General features: G+C 41.9%; 1 protein-coding gene across 2 annotated transcripts in view; it reads right to left on the minus strand.

The window, feature by feature from the left end:
- Positions 1-5,331: 5,331 nt before the first annotated feature.
- Positions 5,332-23,038, minus strand: part of ARFGEF2 (ARF guanine nucleotide exchange factor 2) — a 106,885-nt gene continuing 89,178 nt past the window's right edge. For both annotated transcript variants that reach the window (XM_075528616.1, XM_075528615.1), the window contains exons 36-39: positions 20,125-20,293; positions 18,758-18,896; positions 10,110-10,227; positions 5,332-8,967 (exon numbers count right to left, since the gene is read on the minus strand). In XM_075528616.1, the coding sequence (XP_075384731.1) occupies positions 8,791-8,967; positions 10,110-10,227; positions 18,758-18,896; positions 20,125-20,293 (603 nt within the window). In that variant the 3' untranslated portion in view covers positions 5,332-8,790. The remainder of the gene's footprint in view (positions 8,968-10,109; positions 10,228-18,757; positions 18,897-20,124; positions 20,294-23,038) is intronic.

Raw genomic sequence — 23,038 nt, forward strand, 5'->3', positions numbered from 1 at the left:
GGGCGTCGCCAGGCACGCTCTGGCCCCGCCCAGGCGCAAGTAGCCAATCGGAAGCCTGCTCCAGTTTCGCGTGACGTCACCAGTGACAATGCCCTTTGGCTTGGACCACTTCCTAACCAGCATCAGCCCCACAATTTTCTGAGATGAACGCTGAGCAGATCTTGCGAGTGGCAGCTGGGTTGTGATCTGTCTTGATGGCAGGACGTCTTTAGGATGACCACCACCTCTTCCGCGTCTCCTCCTCTCTCAGGAGGCCAGGCTAGCTGTCTCCCCTCAGAGCCATCCCTTGGAATTACTTATGTGCTCCTGGGATTGACTGATGAGGTCATATTTTCATGCACATTTAAGAACACACACTTTTATAGGTACTCTGGCTACAAACATGTGGCAATTCCTGATAAAATATAAAGTTGTTTAAGTGGCAGGGTTGTGGATATAAATTTTGTAGTTAGGCACCATCTCTAAACTTTTTATGATAGCCCACAAGCTCCTGCCAACCTGTCTGGCCCCTCATATCTTTTGCTCCCTTTCTGCCACCGCTCCCCTTCTTTCTAGCCTTTCAAGCGTCAAACTTATTCTCATTTCAGAGCTTTTACATTTGCTATTTCTGCTGCCTGGAAGGCTCCTCTTGCAGGTCCTGAATGACTGGCTCCTTTGATACGCGCAGGTCCCAGTTCAAATGTCCCCTCTTCAAAGACACCTTCCTGGACCACCTTACACAAAATTTGCCATGTAGGGTCCATTTAGGGTCACCTGATGAAGCCAATAATTTAATTCTGTTAGAAGGTACTCTGGGTGAGGACAAAGATGCCAGCCAGACCTAGAAACAGAATCCTTGAGGTGGTGAAAGAATGTGAACTTGTTCACTTGATTATTTATAGTAAGCAGCATGAGTAAGTCAGTGCTTCACTAGTTTACTTAGGCAATCTGACACTAGGATGGGTGATACCTGAAGACATCTCTGGGTACTCCCCTACCCATGCCCCCATGCATACTCCTCAGGGTTTGCTACAACTGCTAACAGACTGTTAGACACCAGTGAAATGAACTCCTCCACTTTGGGGCACAGAGAAGTGAGGACTCACTCATGCAATTTTATTTCCTTGTAAATCCTGGTACAGCAATCCCTTTAAAGCATGGATATTCTGAAAAGTCATGTTTTCTAGGATGTGCTGTCTGGAAAAAAAAGTTCATTTTATGTTTAATTTTGACCCAGAAGGGACATAGGCAAACATTTAGTTGCGCGTGAAAAACACAAATGTTCTTTGGAGCCCATCTCACTTTTAAAGCCCAACTGAAGAGTATTAATAGCTAAGATTGAAGTGTATCAGATTGCTATTTTTTACTTTTAAAATGAAGGTGGCTGCACTTGGTGAAAAACACAACATAAACAGGAAAGCCTTCCATCTTTCACTGCTAATTAGGATGATAGCTATAGGTCAAATATATTATTTATACCCTGCAATGCTCTTACCTTGAATTAATTGATGACAGTCGAGTTTAGCTGGCTGTCAGAAGTCCTAGTGGTGCTATGGACTAGGTGTTGGGCTAGTAACTAGGTCAGTGGTTCAAACCCACAAGCTTCTCTGTGGAAGTGAGATGAGGCTGTCTGCTCTTGTAAAGATGTACAGTCTCACTAGGAGTTGGAATTGACTTGTTGGCAGTGGGTTTTTATGCTTTTTTTCCCCAGGGTATCTTCTGATTCTGGACTTGTCATTTTCTTGGGGTCTTCTGTCTGTCATTTGGTTTACTTTGAAGCTACATTATTAGGTAGACAGTGGTCTATAGGATTTCTTCTTGATGAATCTACCACCTGACTGTGTGAAATATTTCTCTCTGGCTTTTTAAAAGTGCTCCTAAATTGATATATATGATTGTGGTAGTTACACAATCTGGTGCTAACTTGAGACTATTAAGAGTGAAGAGGTGGAGTTTAGCCTGTCAATCAGGTTGTACGTAACTTGATGACCTCTTTTGGAGGCGCTATGGATATAAACAGCTCCCTGGAGGCTAGACACACTAGATCCCTGGGAGACATTCCTGTTGACTAGCCACATGGAGCTACGCCGATTGATTCAAAGTCCTAGAGCTGAAGGAGCTATGTGGAGATCCACGCCATTGCTGAGATGAGTTGCTTCCACCACCACTGAAGCCACAAGACTTTCCACGCCACAAGACTTTCCACCCACTGACCTGTGATCTTCCTGCATTAGCTTCATTGCATGAGTCTGAAGTGGAGTTTATAGACTGGTATCAGACATACGGGCTAATATTGGACTTATGGACTTGTTCTGGGCTGGGATGCTTTCTTAATGTATAATTGCTCTTTGATATAAAGTTCTCTCTTACACACTGTCTATGAATTTGTTTCTCTAGTCAACCTGGACTAACATACTGATATTGTTACATCTGCCTTCCTTTGGTTAATAATTTCTTGGCCTACCTTTTACCATCCTTTTATTACCACCCTTTATCTTGGCATCTTACTAGTTAAGGGTACACTTCAGCCTGATTACCAGTAACAAGAGTCAGTTATTGTTGAGGTCCAAATAATGACCCCACTTGTGTTAGAGCAGAAATGTGCTCCATAGGGTTTTAAGGACTGATTTTTTTGGAAGTAGATCACCAGAGGTCTGGCCAGGACAGTTTCTACCTCAGGTGTTTTCAGAACTTAAGCAGTTCAATCTACAAACAAGACCTTGGAGCAAAAGATCCTTGGAGACCAGGCCTACATTCCAGACAACTTCTGATGTTCCCATCTCTGTCCCATTTTAAGGTTCAGCTAATCCATCCTCAACCCGTGAAGCCAGTTATTCCTTTACACAATGAGATCTTTTGAATAGGTAAGTGGACATAACTACGAACTAACAAACAGAAAAGGGCCAGAGAGTTGAAAGGATCTGCCACCTTTGCATCATGCACCACCATCTGGAAGAAGCTTTCTTAAGACTCAGAAGTCATTTTAGGTCAGAGTTCCTTAACTCTAGCAATGACATTTTGATCTAGATGGTATAATGGTTACACATTGGACTGTAACCTGGAAGGTCAACAGTTCAAAACCACCAAGCTGTCCCTCAGGAAAACAATGTGGGGCTTTCTACTCCTGTCAATAGTTACAGTCTTGCAAACTCACAGGCAGTTCTACCCCATTCTATAGGGTCGCTGTGAGTCAAAAATGACTTGACAGCAATGAAGTCTTAGTTGTAGGAGCCCGCTATTTTTAAAAAATATTTTTTATTGGGGGCTCTAACATCTCATCACAATCCATACATTCATCCAGTGTCAAGCACCTTTGCACATATGCTGCTTCATTTTCAAAGCATTCTTTTCTCATTTGAGCCCACCAGCTCATTTCTTCCCCCTCCCTTATGAACCCTTGATAAGTTATAATTTCCATATTTACATCATCCTGTGGCCCCTCACCCACTTTCCTGTTATTTGTCCCCCTGGGAGGGTGTCATAAGTTGATCCTTGTGATTGATACCCCCTTTCTCCCCCCACCCTCCCCTAATCCTGGTAGCTCTACTCTCATTATTAGCCCTGAGGGATTTATCTATCCTGAATTCCCTGTTTGGGGCTCTTATCTGAAGCAGTGTGCATGCTCTGGTCTAATCCTATTTGTAAGGTAGAATTGAGGTCATGATAGTGGGGGGAAGCAAGCACACCAAAGAACTAGAGGGGAGTTGTGTTTCATCAGTACTATACTGCACCCTGACTGGCTCATCTCTTCCCTGTGACTCCTCTATGAGGGAATGTCCAGTCATCTACAGATGGGCATTAGTTCTCCACTCCATGCACCCCACCCCAATTCATACTGGGTATGATTTTGTTCTGTCTTAAATGCCTGATACCTGATCCCATTGACACTTCATGATCACACAGGCTGGTGTGCTTCTTCCTTGTGGGCTTTGTTGCTTCTGAGCTAGATGACTGCTTGTTTATCTTCAAGCCTTTAAGACCCCAGATGCTCTAACTTTTGATAACTGGGCCCCATCAGCTTTCTTTACTACATTTGATTATGCATCCATTTGTCTTCAGCGATCATGTTGGGAAGGTGAGCATCAAAGAGCGCCGGAATCTTAGAACAAATGTTCTTGTGTTGAGGGAGCACTTGAGTTGCGGCCCAATGTCCATCTGCAACCATAATTCTAAACATACAGTTATGAGTACATAGTTCTATTCCTCCCTCATTATGTATATATTTACATATGTACATATGTGTATTTAGGCCTCTATAAAATGTCCTTTGCCTCCTGATTCTTCCTCCATTTCCTTTTACTTTACTCTTTTCCCACCATTATGTTCGGCCTTCATTCTGGTTTAGTAATTCCTCACTGCAATATTGTCCTTGATTAAGCCCCACTAGGCATCTTACATTCTTTCCTCCATTGACTTTAGTTCACTTGTTCCCTTGTCGCTGGGTTGATTTCCCTTCCCCCTTCCTTTCTCCCACCTCCCCTTCTCCCATATCCACCCCACCACCACCCATGGGTCCCGTTCTTTCATATTCCAATTATTTATCGCACCTATCTTATCTAGATAGACATGCAGATACATTAATAAGTGCAAAAACCAGGCAAAGCCAAATAAAGGAAGTAAAAACCAACAAAACAGTAACAACAAAAAACAGTAACAATAAAAGAAAGCCACTGACAAAAATGGAAAAGCCTATAAATAGTTCAAGGTCTGTTGGTTGGCTTTTACGTCTTCCAGTCGAGTCTGAGCAGTACAAACCCAAACCTACAGTTTATGGTCTTCAGAGAGTATGGAGTTTGCTTCCTACTCACCCAAGCCTAGCAGAAGGCCCTGTGCTGTCTTTCTTTGTAATGGGAAGCAGGAAGGGGGACGGGGGATGAACTTGGCCTCCACATTAGGTTTTCTTGGGAACCAACTCACTGATCAAATTAATTGAGTTAAAGTGAGCTTGAGAAAAAGAGTTTTCACATGAGTGGATTTTTATGCCCTTCTTTTAGGAGGAAAAACACTTCTTTAAAAAGTCAGGCCCACACTTAATAGACTCTCTTTGATAGTTGTGTTTGGATTTGATGCCAACCCATGATGAGAGATGTGACCTTTCAGAGGCAGATCACCAGGCCTGTCTTCTTGAGGCACCAGTGGGGGGAACAAACCTCTAACTGTAGCAGCCAATTGCTTGACCATACGTACCACACTCAGAGACATCAAATATTCTCCACTGGATTTGTTAAGTATGGAAGTCGAATTTTACCACCTATCAAGTTTGTACCTCTCCTAAGAACAAACTAACCAGAAAATCCAACTTGGTAAGACATTTTAATCACTACAGTAAAACAACTTTACTTTTTAAAACTTTATTGATTTACCACCTGATTAAAGCATGGGATATTTTAACAGTATTATACATAATATTTTTTACATAGAAAACTTTACAGAGCATTTCATATTATATAATTCTGCTTATTCGTCCAAAAAGTGTATACATCCATTGGGCAAGGAATGCTTTTCATAAATTACCAATATTAAATGCACTTAATCATCATGTATAGATTAAATCAAAGTAGCTCTTAACTAACCTTTAGACATTTTAAGAAGGTAAAACATACATTTTGCACATAAAGAAATATTTGATGCAAATATGCAGATAAAATTTTTTAAAAATCAGAACACGGAGAAAAACTACACCTTTGATAGTGTCTGTAACCTTTTTATTTTTTGAGAGCAAGGATTTTCAGATCTATTCTTTAAAGTATTCGGCTTTGCGTCTTTCCCCACCCACCCATCCCCTAACTTGACCGCTAACGATACTAACAAAAATCCAAGAAATTTCTGAGCTCAAGCCATGTCTAACACAAACATTCAAACAGAATTCAGAAACTGCAGTATTGAGGAGTCAGCTCTGCTGCAGCGTAACCACAAACAGCTGAATGAGATAGTCAGACGCTCATGTGTCAGCAGGTTCTTTAATAACTGTGAGGAGCACAAGATGTGTATCCATAATCACAGACTCCATTTTATACAAAAGTTACCTGTCAAAGGAAAATAGCCTGTTTCCATCTAGTAATGTACACTTTCCATAACGTATGTTCTTTGGTTGTATGCAAGGAACAACAGGGAAAAGGTGTATGTGACTCTCAAGATGCATACTTGGAATGAAAGGTCCCATTCACTGTTTGTTGCTAAGATGCCAAAGCTGGTGAGCTCCCAAATGGACAATGGAGAAAAACAAAATTGTTCAAAGCATCAGTGTTGGAACCCATAGAAACCATCTCGAGACCCAGCATGTGTCATCAACACTGAAGGTTCTGAGAAAGAAATAAGGCCGTGGAGAAAGCTTCTCCCGCCCCATCGCTTTGTAAAGCACCCGGCGCCTGGCTGGGCCGTGGAGCCGTCCGCCCCCCTTCCTTTTCACTAGTGTTTGGGTGGTCCAGGTCATGTGTACAGGAGAGACTAGATTTAGTCACAACAGAAGGATGGCTTGTTACTGGAGGTCGGGGACTTCCTGTTTGCCTGTCACTGTCTACTAATGAGAAAAATTACCTGAAATAGTTTTACATCCAGTTTTTTAAAAAGTCCACTACTGGTCCCAGTCAACTTCAGAAAACTAATATGTTCAGAAAAAGCAAGTTAAAAAGAAATCCAACCCTGAATGTTTCAACAACAAAATGTTTTACAATTTCTGCGTCCTAAGAGGAGAGGAGGCAAACATTTAAAGAGAAGGCAAGACTGTTATCAGGAAAGTCTCATAATCACATTTGATGAAGAAAGTGTGACCCGTGGGAGGACAGACAAATTTCTACCACTCAAGGGCTGGGTAGCTCTGCTGTACAAAAGATGTTAAGTATGAATGAACACACACGTGGTGCTAACTTCGACCTTCAGCACAAATATTGTCCTCATGGAGGCGGGGACAGCCCACAGTACCACGGAGTACATCTTAGGACATGGGTCCCACGATGCAGTGTCAGGGTGTGATGGGTCCCAGGACAATACGTCGAATGCGCCAGCATCTTCTGTTCACAGGAAATATTCTGCCAAAGTCCCTTCCTGCTGACATATATCTGCTCGTCACTAATGGCGCATAAGTAATATAAAAACCTAAACCTGGTCTTTTTTTTTCTTTGGTAGAGAAATTAAAACACTTTTTTTGGGAAAGAGGAAAGTAGACGGTACAGCTGGCCAACACACAATTTCTCAAGGATGTTACCAAAAGCAGAAAACTTAGGGGGGTGGGGGAACCAGTCTCCTAGTAAGCACCAGAAATCCTTCTCTATAACGAAAAACTATCCATTTTTACAGAAAAGTTTCTAAACTAGTAGCTTCTAAGGCACCAGAGTTGACATCAATACAACCCAGTTTACAGGACTAGAGGGTGTAGTAGATGTTTGAATGTTCCAATACCTCTGTGTAACACTTTCTAATGCTCCCTGCTGTTCTAGGGGAGCAGTGGGTGGCAGGGCACAGAATGAATGCATGGTTCTGGTTCTCAGTGATTCAGAAAAAAATTAAGCTTCCAAATACACTGTTTACAGGCTCTGGGTTGTATGTGTACACAAGCTGCATCAGAATTCAGTTCTACTGCAGTGAAGAATATTGCACTATAATCAACATAGCAAGGACCCCAAAGCCCAACCTTCCAAAAAAGTCAGCTCCCAGGCTCAAATTAATGGAACCACTGGGCACCTGCCACCTCCTGCAATTGTCAGGTGAGCTGTGCCGGCTGCACACACCAGCATAGGCTCATTTCTGGTTCTATTTACCACAACTGGCTGAGGAGGCCCCCAGGAGGGCCCCTTCTACACCCAGTCACTGTCCCTTTCTCTCAAGGACACTCAGTAGAGGCTGTGTGAAGCAGTGTTTCTCACAAGCAATACCTCAGTATCCTGAGGTAAAAATAAAAAGGTTTTCCTTATATATAAATTAACTCTGGTTAAATTACGACTTCATTTTCTTTACGATTTCATATATTAGATTTCAGAGTATGTGATGGACATCTTCTGAAATATTAATTTAATATATACATACTTCAAAGAAGGCTAATCATCTTCACTGACATCCCCTGTAGACTCTTCTTCCCAGCTGAGACCACAACAGGCAGAGAGCCCTATATAAAGGTTTTCTTTTTGAAAATCCTACAAGCTCTTACTTCTAACTTAATTACTAAATTCTGCCTTCAATCATATCTTCAATAATGTCACCTGGTAAAGTACTTTAAAAAACACTCAGACGTTAAAAAAAAAAAAAAGCAAAATCACAAAAAACAACCCTTCTTTTCCTAACTTTCCCCAAACTTGTCTAACTACAGCTGACTCATACCTGACCAGAGCACTCAGCCTTCTCTAACACACTCAAACAACAAAGCACCCAGCCTGTTCTCAGTGGCAGTTAGCCGTTACAAGACATTTTATTAACATACTCTAGTCATTACGAACCTATACAGCTATGTTCAGAATCATCAAGGAGAGCAATTCCCTCTGACCAAACACTCACAACCAACCAATCAGGGACTTGCTCAGAAAGTGACGGCATCTGCAATGACAAATTTGACAGACAACTCAATCAACAAAATGGAATGACAGTGAGGAAGCAGACTTCCCAGCGACTGTGTAAACTGAGTGTGTGCCACACTTTCAGGAGACACCATCCGCCTTAGTCGGGGGCTCTGCTGGGCTCAGCGTGGAGGCCATTTGTATCCAGACCGTCCTGAGATCTGAGATGCTGACTGACTGTTTCAGCGACCTGACCCTTTGTGAGATGTGTCAGTCAAAGGGGGCACGAGGAGCGTTCTGTGGAGCTGCAGCTGTGGGACCAGTGCTACCACACCGATGACGGTATCCCTGGGACCTCTGATGGCTCTTCAGGAATCCAGATCTTATACACAACACCGATCCGTAAGAAGAACTTCCGCAGCACTGCTCGAAGCTCCGGAATCAGGTCAAACTGCATAATTTCACACAAGTAGGGGTAGTACGTCGAAGCGTGTGCTTTAAACTTGAGGTGTAGAGAAGCAGAGAGTGAAACTTAGACATAGAAGCTTTAAAAACAAACAACCAAAAAACCCACAAGGTTTAAAAACATATTCATTTCACCCTGGAATGTCACGAGATATTGGTGTTTTCTTCTTGCTACTAGAGAGGTGGTCATTAGCTAGAAACCATTAGGTGCTCTGTGGGAGACAGATGAGGATCTCTACGCCCATCAAGAGTTCCAGTCAAGGGAAAGTGTGGCTTTCCTGCATTCTTGCCAAGGCCCTGGTTACAGGGTACACATGATTGCCCTGCGCTACTTCTCGCAGCTACATACAAATCTATAATTAGCTCAAAATAAATATTTTAATTAAGAAAAGAAACGAAAAGGGGGCAAGCTTGAAGAGCCTTGTGCTGGTAAATGGGAGGCAATGTAAGCACCAGAATAATCAAGGATTCGTTATCAGACAGTATTGTAGTGTAGATTATGGCTGACATAACATGCAAGATTTTATCATTTGATCTCCCCTCTTTGTTGCTTTCAGTTTAAAAGAAGAAAAGATGAAGGGGAAGTACACGTGGATTAAGCCTCTGGTGAATCCCCTCTGACTGTATGTAGAAGAGGGATGTGAACAGCCTCGCTATTTAGTAGAATGCATTGGGAAGTAAATTGTTGCAGATGCAGTTGGGTTAATATATACACATAAGGTTAAATATATAATACTTATATTAGGTTAAAATATAACACCTTATCACTTGATCTCATTTTTGACCCATTTTAAACTGTTTCTGGTTTTTAATATTTTCTCTTTTTGATTCTGTTTTACTTGTTATTGTAGTTATATATATTTTTAATGTTTTTCTGTATAAGAAATCCACGATAGGGAAAGCTAGAGAAACAGTAACTGGATTAATGGTTCCTTGGGGGTGTGTGCGGCAGGGAGGTAGGGGAGGAAATGAGGAGCTAATAACAGTGAGTACAAGAAAGAAGAAAATGTTCTAAAAACGGTGGTGATGATTGTGCAACTCTACTTAATATGACTGAACTAATGAATTATATGATTTGTGAATTATGTGCCAATAAAACTGTTAAAAAAAAAAAAGAGGTCCGGTCTTGAAAACCCACAGGGTTTTCACTACAATGGGCTCGACGTCAGTGATTCATACCTTTTCATCGTTTATCTTGAGGGTTTTTGTTAGCAGCAGCAACAGGAGATTTGTCCAGGCCTCCCGGTGGCTTTCAGAGTTCACCGTGATGAAGTACGCCAGAGCTTCACTGCACACACTGAAAGAATTGGGGGTGGGGAAGGGCAGAAGGGAGGAGACATCCAACAATCACTGAGCCAAACACCACCACATTCAGTGGAAAACTTTTATTCCCGCAGTGAGTGTTGACTGAGCACCTGCTTCAGCTGCGCCATCCTGGGCACAGGACTGAGCCTCAGTTTCCTCAGCTGTAAAACGGGAGTAAATAAAGGCACCAAACTCAAGGGGTTGCAGTGAGAATTAAATCAGTTTAAATTCACAGAGAGGGGAGCAGGGAGGGAGGGGGAGGAAAAAAAGGAAAATGAGGAGCCGATTCCAGGAACCCAAGCAGAAAGCAACTTTTGAGAATGATGAGGGCAAAGAATGTATAAGAGTGCTTTACACAACAAACGATCCTTGAACTAACTACAAGCTTTTCTTTTGTGAAGTGTTTTGTTTTGTTCTTTGCCAGTGGTTTGTTTTTGTTGTTTTGTTATCTGGTTGTATACTGTTGCTTTGTTTTCCTCTGTCTTGTTTTCATGCATGTTAAGTGTCTCCACAGGTCTGTCTGAATAGGACAAGCTGGATGAACTATCTGGAGGAAAAACGGGGGGACTTGGATTGGGGGAGTAGGGGGGTAAGGAAGTGGTGTCAACAAACACAGGGACAAGGGAACAACATGGGACCCAAAATAGTAGTGAGGGGGGAGTGGCAGGCCTGGTGGGGAATGAGCAAGGGTAAGGTTGCATAGAGATGAGGTATAGCTGTAGCCCAGGTGGGGATGGAGCATGGTAGTAGGGCAGGAGGAAAGTCAAGGGAGATGGAGGAAGGAGCTAGGAGTCAAGGGGCATTTATGGAGGTCTAGACAAAGACATGTACATGCAAATATATATATGAGGATGGGGAAATAGATCTATGTGTCTAAATTTATAGGTTCAGTATTAAGGTGGCGGAAGGACCTTGGGCCTCTACTCAAGCACTCCCTCAATGCATGAATACTTTCTTTTATTAAATTGGCACTCTATGATGCTCACCCTCCCGACACAACTGCTGAAGCCAAAGCGGGTGAACAAGTAAATGTGGTGAAGAAAGCTGATGGTGCCCGGCTATCAAAAGAGATAGTGACTGGGGTCTTAAAGGCTTGAAGATAAACAAGCGGCCATCTAGCTCAGAAGCAACAAAGCCCACATGGAAGAACACACTAGCCTGTGTGAGCACGTAGTCCTGAAGGGATCAGTTATCAGGCATCAAAGAACAAAAAACCATATCATTGGCTGCACACCTCCATGATACGATCGCTGAAGACAAACAGGTGCATAAGCAAATGTGGCGAAGAAAGCTGATGGTGCCCGGCTATCGAAAGACATAGTGTGTGGGGTCTTAACGGCTTGAAGGTGAAAAGCGGCCATCTAGCTCAGAAGCAATAAAGCTCACATGGAAGAAGCACACCAGCCTGTGCGATCACCAGGTGCCAAAGGGACCAGGTATAAGGCATCATGCAAAAAAAAAAAAAAAAGAATATATGTATATATACATACACACACACACACACACACACACACATATATATATATATGTATATATATATATACACACACACACACACACCATATTGAATGAAGGGGGAAGTGCTTAGTGGAGACCCAAGGCCCAAGTGTCAGCCACTGGAGATCCCCTCATAGAGGGGTTTAGGAGAGGAGATGGGTTCGTCAGGGTGCGATGTAGTACCGATGAAGAACACAGCTTTCCCCCAGATCCTGGATGCTTCCTCCCCCCAACTACCATGATCCGAATTCTACCTTGCAGGACTAGATAGGGCAGAGGTTGTACACTGGTGTATATGGGGGCTGGAGGCACAGGGACTCCAGGGTGGATGATACCTTCAGGACCAAGGGTGTGAGGGGCGATGCTGGGAGAGTGGAGGGTGGGTGGGTTGGAAAGGGGGAACTGATTACAAGGATCCACATGTGACCTCCTCCCTGGGAGATGGACGGCAGAGAAGGGGGGGAAGGGAGACTCCGGATAGGACAAGATAGGACAAAATAACAATCTATAAATTATCAAGGGCTCACGAGGGAAGGGGGAGCAGGGAGGGAGGGGAAAAAAAAAGAGGACCTGATGCAAAGGGCTTGGGTGGAGAGCAGATGCTTTGAAAATGATTAGGGCAAAGAATGTATGGATGTGCTTTATACAATTGATGTATGTATATATATGGATTGTGATACGAGTTGTAGAAGCCCCTAATAAAAGGGAAAAAAAGAGTGCTTTACACAATTGATGTATGTATGGATTGTGATAAGAGTTGTATGAGCCCCAATAAAATGATTTAAAAACAAAACAAAAAAAGGTCTCAGCTCAAACTTGGCCCATGTTCAATGTTTGTAGAATTCACATTCTTTAGCTTCTGTGAAAAACAGCCAACTCCAATTCATTATTCAATGACACACTGACTCCCTCTTTTTCCCACCACACAGACAATTGCTGTTTTCAAAAAGCGTATTATGGTCCCAGATGATGGGAGTATAGTCCAATACCCCACTAGAGATTATAGAACAGAGGTGAACAAGAGAGGGCAGCTACAGAAGCTGAGCATTCAGTGGAAGACGGAAGAACCAGACAGAGTGCCAAATGGAAGCAGGCTGCATGAAAAGGGAGGACATTGTGAATTACAGAACGTTGGCGTAAGACCTGCCCAGTGCCGGCACACTGCGATACAGTAAACAGCATCCCCAGCTGACGCCCCATCGTCTGGGGCTGCCAAACAGTTCCAGCACCATGCTCCAGAGCCATGCTCCAGTTCCAGCACCATGCTCCAGAGCCATGCTTCAGTTCCAGCACCATGCTCCAGAGCCATGCTCCAGTTCCAGCACCATGCTCCAGAGCCATGCTTCAGTTCCAGCACCATGCTCCAGAGCCAAGGAGGAGCGTTCCCTGCTTCTCGAAGGTTAAGTGCACTCACCATACTCTCGCCTACTCTTCACACTTACTCCCCCCTTCCTTCATATGCCTGTAGATTAGTTGCTTCCCTGACCACTCTCACATGCTATAGACTCTTGGATCGGTAGCACCCTCTCTTCCTCTTCCCAGTTATCCCCACCAAAGCCCTCAGACCAGCAGTGCACAATCTTCTGTTCAGCCCTCAGCACTGTGGAAACAGCACACATTCCACACCCAAATAGTTCAGATCTCTGAACTCACTCCATACCTCACCACCCAGTGAGTTAACAACTGGGCCACATCCAACAGGCACATTCTGCCCAATTGGGCAGATATGGAGAAGCCCTATCCTGGCAATAACTCCTATCACCAAACTCTTCCAAGACCAAAAACCACACCAAAGTCACTGCCCATCAAGTCAATGCCGACTCATAGCAACCCTCCAGGACAGGGTAGAACTGTGCCTGTGAGTTTCCAAGACAGTAACTCCAATGGAGTGGCTGGTGTTTCAAACTGCTGACCTTGCAATTAGCAGTCCAACATGTAACCACTATACCAATAGGGCTCTTCTGAGGCAGCAGATGATAATAAACCATATGAAGGAACAGAATTAGATGGCTTAAACAAGTGAGGAGAAATGAAGGGGCATAAAACCCTCCTGGGGATAAAACAGTAATAAAACTACCTGATCAGGAATTAAAAAGACACATACAGGGTCTTCCAAGAGATCAAGGAAGACACAAAATGCTACAAGTTTTCAGGAGAACAATATAATAGCTCCCAGAATAAAGACTTTAAGCAACCATACACTAACAACTAGAAACCCAGAAGCTGCCTGAGGAGTTATGTCAGTGAAAGCATCAGAAGTAGAACTGAGTCCGTGAAAGACACGACCAGCAAAAGAGGGCAGACCCCATGAGAGGAGCCTCGTTGAGGAAGAAGCAGATGAAAGAATGAAGAAAAGTAAAGGGAATCTAAGAGCTGTGGGACACTATCGAGAAGAAGCATGATTGGAATTCTAGGTCAGCATTAGATGGGGTTTTTTAATGAACCCCATTCAGGAGAGACTGCAAAAGAAAGACATAAGATTATAGCACAATCAAGTTCAATAACCAAAGACAAACCATTCTGAGAGTAGCTGGTGAAAAGAGATCACCTGCAAGGGGTACCGATAAGACTGAAATGTTCATTTCTCGGTGGAATCTGTGCAGTGAAGAAAGATGACGTAAATAAATCCTTCAAAGACAAGAATTGACAACCAAGAATCATGCACATCCAACAGCACTGTCTCTCAAATATGATGGCAAAATTAGGACATCCACAGATAAACAGGAATAAAGGAACATTGTAAAAACCAGACAATCCCTACAAGAAACATTGTTTAGACAGAAAATAAACGACACTAGCAAAAACATGAGATATGACATGTGACAGCCTCCCCTGGATTACCAACACAGATAAAGAATTCCCAAGAGAAAAATGAATCTGTCAAACTGAAAACAGGGAATCAGGGATGCTGATTTGCAATTAATGACAACTTAAAAATATAAAAGGGGGAGCTAGTAGCACAGGTATGGAACTTCTACCTGGATAGGAAGACAGGGACATACACTTATTTAGCAATTATAAACTTAGCAAGATAAAGGAAAATTTTATTAGAGTCACCACGAAGAAAATTAATCTATCCATCACAACAAAATTCAAACTCAATAAAATACAAATGAACAATGAAGATGAAAAGAAAATCCATACACAAAAAGGACTCAGTACAGAAAACTAAATGGAACAAAGACATCATCAATAACTCACAAAAGCATTAACCAGTAAATCTGCCCTCAGAGATAACTAAATGGGCTCGATGCAGCAGTAAGGAGGAAAAGAGCGGAACAAAGGGTTAAGAAAACAAACATACCGTAACATGCCGGCTCAGAGATACAATTTAGACATCAGAGCAAAGTTGGTTAAACAAATAAAAGGATTTAAAAGAAAACATTTGAGAATGAGGGCAATGAATGTACAAATGTGCTGGACACAACTGATATGTGTATGGATTGTGATAAGAGTTGTATGAGCCCCTAATAAAATGATTAAAAAAAAAACCCCAAACAAGCAAACAATAACCAGGAGAAAAAGCAGGAGTGGCACAGCAATCTCCGACAAAATATACTACCGTATATACTCGTGTATAAGCGGAGTTTTTCAGCACAAAAAAATGTGATTGCCGGGTGATTGCCGTTTCTCCGCTGTTCATTCAAAGTCCCGCTGACACTGCAGGGCTTTGAATGTTTGTCTACTCACATCTAACCAATCAAAAGAGTCGTCCTATAACGTGGACGGCTCCAATTTGCAGAAGCACCCGGAGTGATTCACTTACGCCGGCAGCTGAACTGGTAAGGATGTGTCTGTGGCTGCGCTCAGTCTCTCCCCTCTGGTCTCTGTGTTAATTCACATCCTGCATTTCCCACCCTAGGCTTATACTCGAGTCGACCAGTTTTTCTGGTTTCCCAGGTAATAATTCGGTACCTCGGCTTATACTCTGGTCGGCTTATAATTGAGTATAAACGGTAAGTCCAAAATTCATTACAAGAAGCAAAGATGAGCACTAGCTGATGTTTAAAGGGCTTGATCCACCAAGAAGATGTAGCCATCATAAGTATTTATGCATCCAATGAGAGCAGTTCAGATTGCATAAAACAAACCCGCACAGCACTGAAAAGAGAAACAAACGGCTCTATTATAATTGTAGGACATTGAACATACACTTTTGATCATGGGTGGAACAACTAGAAAGAAACAACAGAAGATCTGAATAACACAAGCAACTAACTTGACCTCGGACACACGCAGAACATTCCATTCACAGCAGCTGAGTACATCTTCTTCTCTAATTTACACGAATCACTCTCTAGTAACAGACTGTATTAAGGCCACAAAGAAAGCCTAGATACATTAAAATATATGGCAATTATACAAAACATCTTCCTAGATTTTAAGGCTATACAACTAGAAATCAACAAAGAACAAGGGGGAGGGGCGGGAATCAAACACATGGAGGCTGAACAATACTTGATTTACAAACTAGTAGGCAATAGATAATTTTAAAAGAAGTTACCATTTATACTCGAGCATAAGCCGACCCGAATATCCGCCGAGGCACCTAATTTTACTACAAAAACTGCATAAAATTTGTGCTGAAAAACTTGGCTTCTAGTTGAGTGTATGCAGTGAGTCAAATAAGAAATGAAAATGCAACATACTTCAACTTTTGGGACATATCAAAAGCAAGACTCAGAGGAGACTTTAGAGCAATAAATACATAAAACAAAAAAGAACAGGCAAAAATCAATAGCTAAACCCTCCAACTTGAACAAATAGAAAATGAATAGTAAAAGACAATCATAGCCACCAGAAGAAGGACATTAATAATTAGACTAGAAATACATGAAATAGAAAACAGAAAAATAATTCAAACAGGGCTGGAAGTTGGTTCTTCAAGAGGATCAATACATTTGACAAACCACTGGCCAAAATGACAATGGAAAAAAATATGAAGGCATGAATAACCAAGTAAGAAATGAGACGAGTGACATTTTAATACAGCCAGCGAAGGTGAAAAGAATCATAAAGGAACCTTACTAAAAAGAAACTGAACTCAAACAATTTGAGTTTCTAGAAACACTCAAAGTGCGGTAGAAAATGTGAACAGACTCCTATCACAAGAAGAAACTGCGGAGGCGGTCACTTGACTCCCAGGGGAAAAAGCAGCTTGGAACCGGATGGTTTCACTGGAGGCGTCTACCAAACATCCAGAGAAAAGGTGACACTCATCACCTCAGTCTATTCTGCAACACCCATCTACTCAAACTATTCTGGAACACAGAAAAGGAAAATCACAATGCATTCTATGAAGCTAGCATAACCCTGACACCAACGCCAGGCAAAGACACCAGGCAAAAGGAAAACCACAGCTCAATCGCTCTTGATGTAATGCAAATGATGACACCATTAAAAAAAATCCCCACCCTCCCAATTATCATGACCCCAATTCTACCTGAGGACCTGGTTACACCAGAGGATGCACAGCGGTGCAGTAGGGATCTGGAAACACAGGGAATCTAGGACGGACGAACTCCTCAGGACCAGCGGTGGGAGAGGCGACACCGGGAGGGAAGGGGGTGTAGAAAGGGAGAACCGATCTCGGAGATCTATGTGTAACCTCCTCTCTGGGAGATGGGCAAGGGGGAGGCGGGTGAGGGGAGACGCCGGGGAGTGTAAGATAAGATAAAATAATTATTTATAAACTATTAAAGGTGCAGGGGGGAGCGGAGAGGGAGGGGGATGGGAAAAAAAGGAAAACGAGCTGATTCCAGGAACCCAAGTAGAAGGCAAATTTTGAGAATGACGAGTGCAATGAATGTATAAGGGCGCTTTACTCAATTGATGTATGTATGGATTGTGATAAGAGTTGTATGAGCCCCAATAAAAAAAAATCCCCAGATGCCACAAGAAAGTTAACGGAACTAAAAGAAGGGTTCAGCAAAGCGGTAGGTAAAGACGAATGCACAAACACCGATAGGTTCATCTCTACAATGAAGTGTACTCTGAAAAGGAAAGCAAGAAAACAACACAATTTACAGTTACCCCTCCTCACCCATCCAAACAATAGCAACACAAATCTAAGAATAAACCTAACCAGAGACTTACACAACGTATACAAAGAACACTATAAAACTACTGTGCAAGAAGCTAAAAGCGATCTACATACAGGAAAACATTTCATGCTTACAGATCGGAAGATCGAGCATTCTGAAAATGTCAGTAATACCAAAAGCAATCTACAGTGACAGTGCAATCCTGATCCAAATCCCAGTCACATTTTTTAGAGAGTTAAAAAATATATGTAGTCTCCAACTTTATATGTAAAGGAAGGAAATCCTGAATAACTAAAGCACCATTGAAAAAAAGAACACAGTAGGAGTATCCTATTTCCCAGTCTCAAAACTAAACAGCTTGGTACCGGGTACCATGACAGACACATAGAACAAAGTACACCCACCCACCTAGCGCAGTGTTCTCCAAAGTGGGAAATACTGCCGCCCTGGAAGGAGGGCAGTGGGGAGGGGCGGGTGCTGGACTGACCTAGAGGGGCTCCACAAGCAGATATCTAACATTTTATCATGGATTATGGGCTATAGTATTAGCTTTTAATGACCAGAGAGGTGCTGAGTAATTTTATTCTGAAAAGGGAGCAGTAGGTCAAATAAGTTTGGGAACCTATAAAAAGGCTACTCAGCTAGTCTTCAACATTAAATGGCTCACAGTCCACTTACTGGGGGAAAAAAAACCTCTTTAAACAAATGGGACTGGCAAAACTGAATAGCCACATTGAAGGAAAACTAAATAGGACTCATACTTCACACCATGCACAAAGATGAACATTAAAAGGGAATTATGGTTAAACTATAAAATTCCTAGAAGATAGCATAAGATCTAAACTAGAAGACCTAATTTTCAGAATAAACAATCTAACTAACAAAAAAATGCATGAATCAGGAAAAATAGATAATTGGGACCTCTGATTCACAGTATTGTGGTGATACCTTTGTATGCTATAAATAGTAAACCAATCTTACGTTAAAAGTCGTTGCTGTATTTCTTCCCAGGAATCCTTGCGGTTCTCATCGACATACATTCGAAACAGGATCCGCAAACAGCAGGCCAGGCTGCTGGTTTCTTGTTTTAAAAGGTTGGGCTTAGACTTCCCCTTAAAGCCTAGGGATGAGAGTCATATAAGTAGTGTACATTTCTAGGATAATGAGCAGGCACAGGGTGGGACCCTAACATAGCCACTTTTAATGAAACACAAAATATTTCCTATACATAATACAAGAGGGCTTCAAAAATTTCATGCAAAAATGGAATTGAAAGACTAAGCAAAGTTTTCCACGAATTTTCAAAGCCCTCTAGTATAGCTCAGTGACTTGAGGTAGAAAGCTTCAAGTGACAGGTGAAGTTTTACATTCATCTGCTTAAAACTAATAGCCCTTCAGAATTTTAGCATGTTTCTATGTAGCAAATTTTTCACTTTGTGCAAAAGCAATTGTAATTATTTTAAATTGTATTCTTAAATAGTGGTTAGTAATGTCATTCAATGTCCCCAAATCTGTATTAAAACTATGGAAAGTCATTTTAAAAAAGCTGATGAGGTGGCGTGTTAAACTTTAAAAATAGATATGCAAATGGCTTAAACTGCATTAAAAATCAAAACTGCAATCCCAGTGTCTGTACAGACATGTGCTAACATGTCTAACATACACTAACGTAATCATGCAATTCTTTTCCTTTACTCATAGGCCTATGGATTATACCTCTTTAATTATTTGAATTTTGAATTATAAGAGGTCTTAAGGACTCAGCATAAAATTCTACCTTCGTATATAAGAAACATATCTCTTCATGGATCTTTATAGATCTACAGTCGCATGTATTTTCAAAGTACGTAAATATGATGTGAAACTTAAGCTGATTATAAAGAGCATGTCTAGTACAGAAATAGTCCCATTTCCGTAAAAAGCAATTATTGAAAAATCAGACTTAGCACCAGGATTATGTATTTGGTTTTTGGAGGTGAAGGGAGAAAAGAAAGGTAGAATCAAGAAACTCTAAAAGCCTTAGGAAAAGGGAGAATGTCTTTAGTTCTTCCTGTCCCACTACATTTTTACTATTCTATTAACTACCATAGTTTAATTTAGGGTAAAATTTCTTGACTTTCTAAACCAACTCAAGTTCCAACATTCAATTTGCTATTTCATCTTATGCCGAGAGCTCGCCAGTGCTCTTGCTGAAATCTAGCGAGTATCTCCCTTCCATCTCTCCAAGCATAAAAATAGTCAGTAAGTGACTTTAGCGGTGATTAAAATAGCAGAAATTCCCCAAAGGTTCTCATGTTCGAGGACGGTGGGCAGTGTGGCCACTTGTCCCATCCACTGTGTGGTCCTACCTGCTCGCCACAGGACGGTGCGCTGCTCGTAATTGGAGTTGAAGGCCTTTGAGAACGAGTGGGACTCCTGCAAACAGTCCAGTAGCTTGAAGAGGTGGTGGGTCGACATGTACTTGTACATGCCCTGGTCCTCCGTCTCTATGTGGATCTCAGCATCCAGTGTGTCTTGCTAGAGAAGGGACGGGGGAGGAGAGCGAACTGAACATGACGGATTAACTGAAGCATCAGCAAGAAAGCTTTCCAAAGACACTGAGCTCAGATGAAGGCTGTCTCGAGTCTCCAAGCTGGCTGCTATTTTAAGTGTCACTTCATTTCTCAACACCGTGAACTGTTCCGCTCACTGATTCATGAAAGGATAGAATGAGCTCATGTATCATGAAGACTCTGCTGGCTAGGATCCCATTCTGTCAGTGTGGCCTACACTGCATGAGTGTGTTTCCACACTGACTTGATTGACTACAGAGGTTTAGAAGATCCTTTCTATTTCCAAACAGTTCAAAAGTAAAAGCAAAGTGTTGGACAATACAGGAGTTGTTAAAGGGAACCTACATGTACTGAGAGAGAGAGAGAGAGAGAGAGAGAGAGAGAGAGAGAGAGAGAGAGAGAGAGAGAGAGAGAGAGAAATGGATGCATGTGGCAAAATATCAAACATCCTGATGGAAAGATAGAAAAATTTAGGCTAAACAAAGGTGGCATCTGGTTATTAATGATCTTTCAATTATGGTTTCTCCGGAAAACTACGAGACGGAAAACAAGATCGCTAGATGGTGGCCGGCCCTCTGCTGAGTCGGGTGCACCACATTGGTGGGCATCCCTCTGCTTCACCACAGTCCCCATTCAGCCTATGCCATCCACTCCGAGGACCTGTAAGCCTGAAAGCTTTCCAGTTTGCAACCCATGGTATAAAGTGTACTACTCAATTTTTGGACACTCAGTTTCTGTAATTTCAAGAATGGTGTTAAATGCCACCAGGTTGGTTCCAGCTCATAGTCACTATGCACAAGAGAATGAAACACCGCCTCGTCCTGCCAATCCTGACAATTGTTGCTATGGTTGTGTAGTCACCATGTCAATCCACCTCACTGTCTTTGTTATTGGTTGACCTTCTACTTTGGAATGATGTGCTTTTCCAGGTTTTGGTCTGAACATCTTCCCTTCTAAGGAGCATTTTGGCTGTACTTCTTCCAAGACAGATTTATTTGTTCTTTTGGCAGTCCATGAAACTTTCAAGGTACTTTACCAATACCATAAATCAAATGTATAGATTCCTCTTCTGTCATTTTTATTCAACGTCCAACTTTCATGTGCATATAAGGCATCTGAAAAAGCACGGCTTGGGCTAGGAGCATCTCAGTCCTCAAAGTTGCAACCTTGTTCTTGAACACTTTAAAGAGATCTTGTGCAGCAGATTTGCCTAATACGGTGTGATTTGATTTTGCCTGCGGCCTCCATGAGCATTGATTACAGAGGCAAACAAGATTAAAGACGTCCTTGACAACTTCGGTTTCTCCTGCATTTATCACAGTGCTCCCTACTTGTCCAGTCCAACCCTGACAAGGACCTTTCCTGATTTTGAATCACGCAGCATTCCTTGCACTGTTAGAACACCCGCTTCTTGGTCCATGTACTGGTTCCATGTGAGTAAAATGAAGTGTTCTGGAATTCCTGTTCTTCTCAATGCTATCCATAGTTTGTTATGATTCACACAATCCAATGCTTTTGCAGTTGTAAAATGAAAGCAAACATCTTTGTGGCATTGTATGCATTCAATCAAGATCCATCAGATATCAGCCATAATATCCCTTATTCCGTGTCCTCTTCTGAATCCAGCTCGAACCTCTGCCGAGCTCCTTGTTGATGTATTGTGGCAATTGTTGTTGAATGATCATCAGCAAAAGTTTACTTGCATGTTCTACTAATGATATGGTTCAATAGCTTCTGCATTTTGTTGGGACACCTTTGGAATGGGTAGAAACATGTGTTTTTCCCAGTGACTGGCCAGGTAGCTATCAAAGTTTAGTGGCATTGATGAGTGAGAGCCTCTAGTGCTTTGTTAGTTTGCTGAAACACTTGAATTGGTATTTTGTCAATTCCTATAGTCTGTTCTTTACTCATGCCCTCAGTGAAGTTTGGTTGACTTCCTTCAGTACCACAGGTTTCCTGATTATGTGCTGGCTCTTGACATGGGTGTCAATCAGTTATTTTTGGTAAAGTGACTCTGTGTATCTTTTCCATCTTCTTTGAGATGGTTCCTACATCATTCAATATTTGCCCATAGAATCTTCCAGTATTACAACTTGAGGCTCAATTTTTTTTCTCCAGTTCTTTCAGCTGGTGACATGCTGAGCGTCTTCTTCCTTTTTGATGTCTAATTCCAGGTCTTTGCATATTTCATTATAATACTCTCATCTTCGTTTTGCTTGTAATATTTATTCATTTCATAAAACTCATTATACTTTTGATGAAATGCTAGCTTTATTCCTTCATTTATTATTTTATTACATTTATTACTTCAGTAAACATACATATTATGTAAAGAGAAAAAGTACCAAATAACCAGAGGGAGACATACTCTTTCATTTCAGCTTTGTTACAGCACAAATTTCCACGAGATATATGAGTGAATCATGCAATTCCTGAAAGTGTTCAAAGAGCTAAAAATATCATCAAAACAATTGCTGTAAATTCAGCCGAAGTATAAAAAAGGTTTGTTTGTTTGAATCATTTTATTGGGAGCTTGCACCCTACTTCTAATGGTTCCTATGGAGACCCAGAGAACAGGTCAAAGTTAAGCTGCATCCTGACTCTAGGTTCCACTCATCTTGTCACATGTATGCCCCCAATCCCTCCTCTTCCTATTGTGTGCATGTCCCTAGACCACTCCCTCTCATTGCTGTATAACCTATAGTGCAAC

The sequence above is a fragment of the Tenrec ecaudatus genome, chromosome 12, assembly GCF_050624435.1.
Source record: "Tenrec ecaudatus isolate mTenEca1 chromosome 12, mTenEca1.hap1, whole genome shotgun sequence".
Classification (NCBI taxonomy): domain Eukaryota; kingdom Metazoa; phylum Chordata; class Mammalia; order Afrosoricida; family Tenrecidae; genus Tenrec; species Tenrec ecaudatus.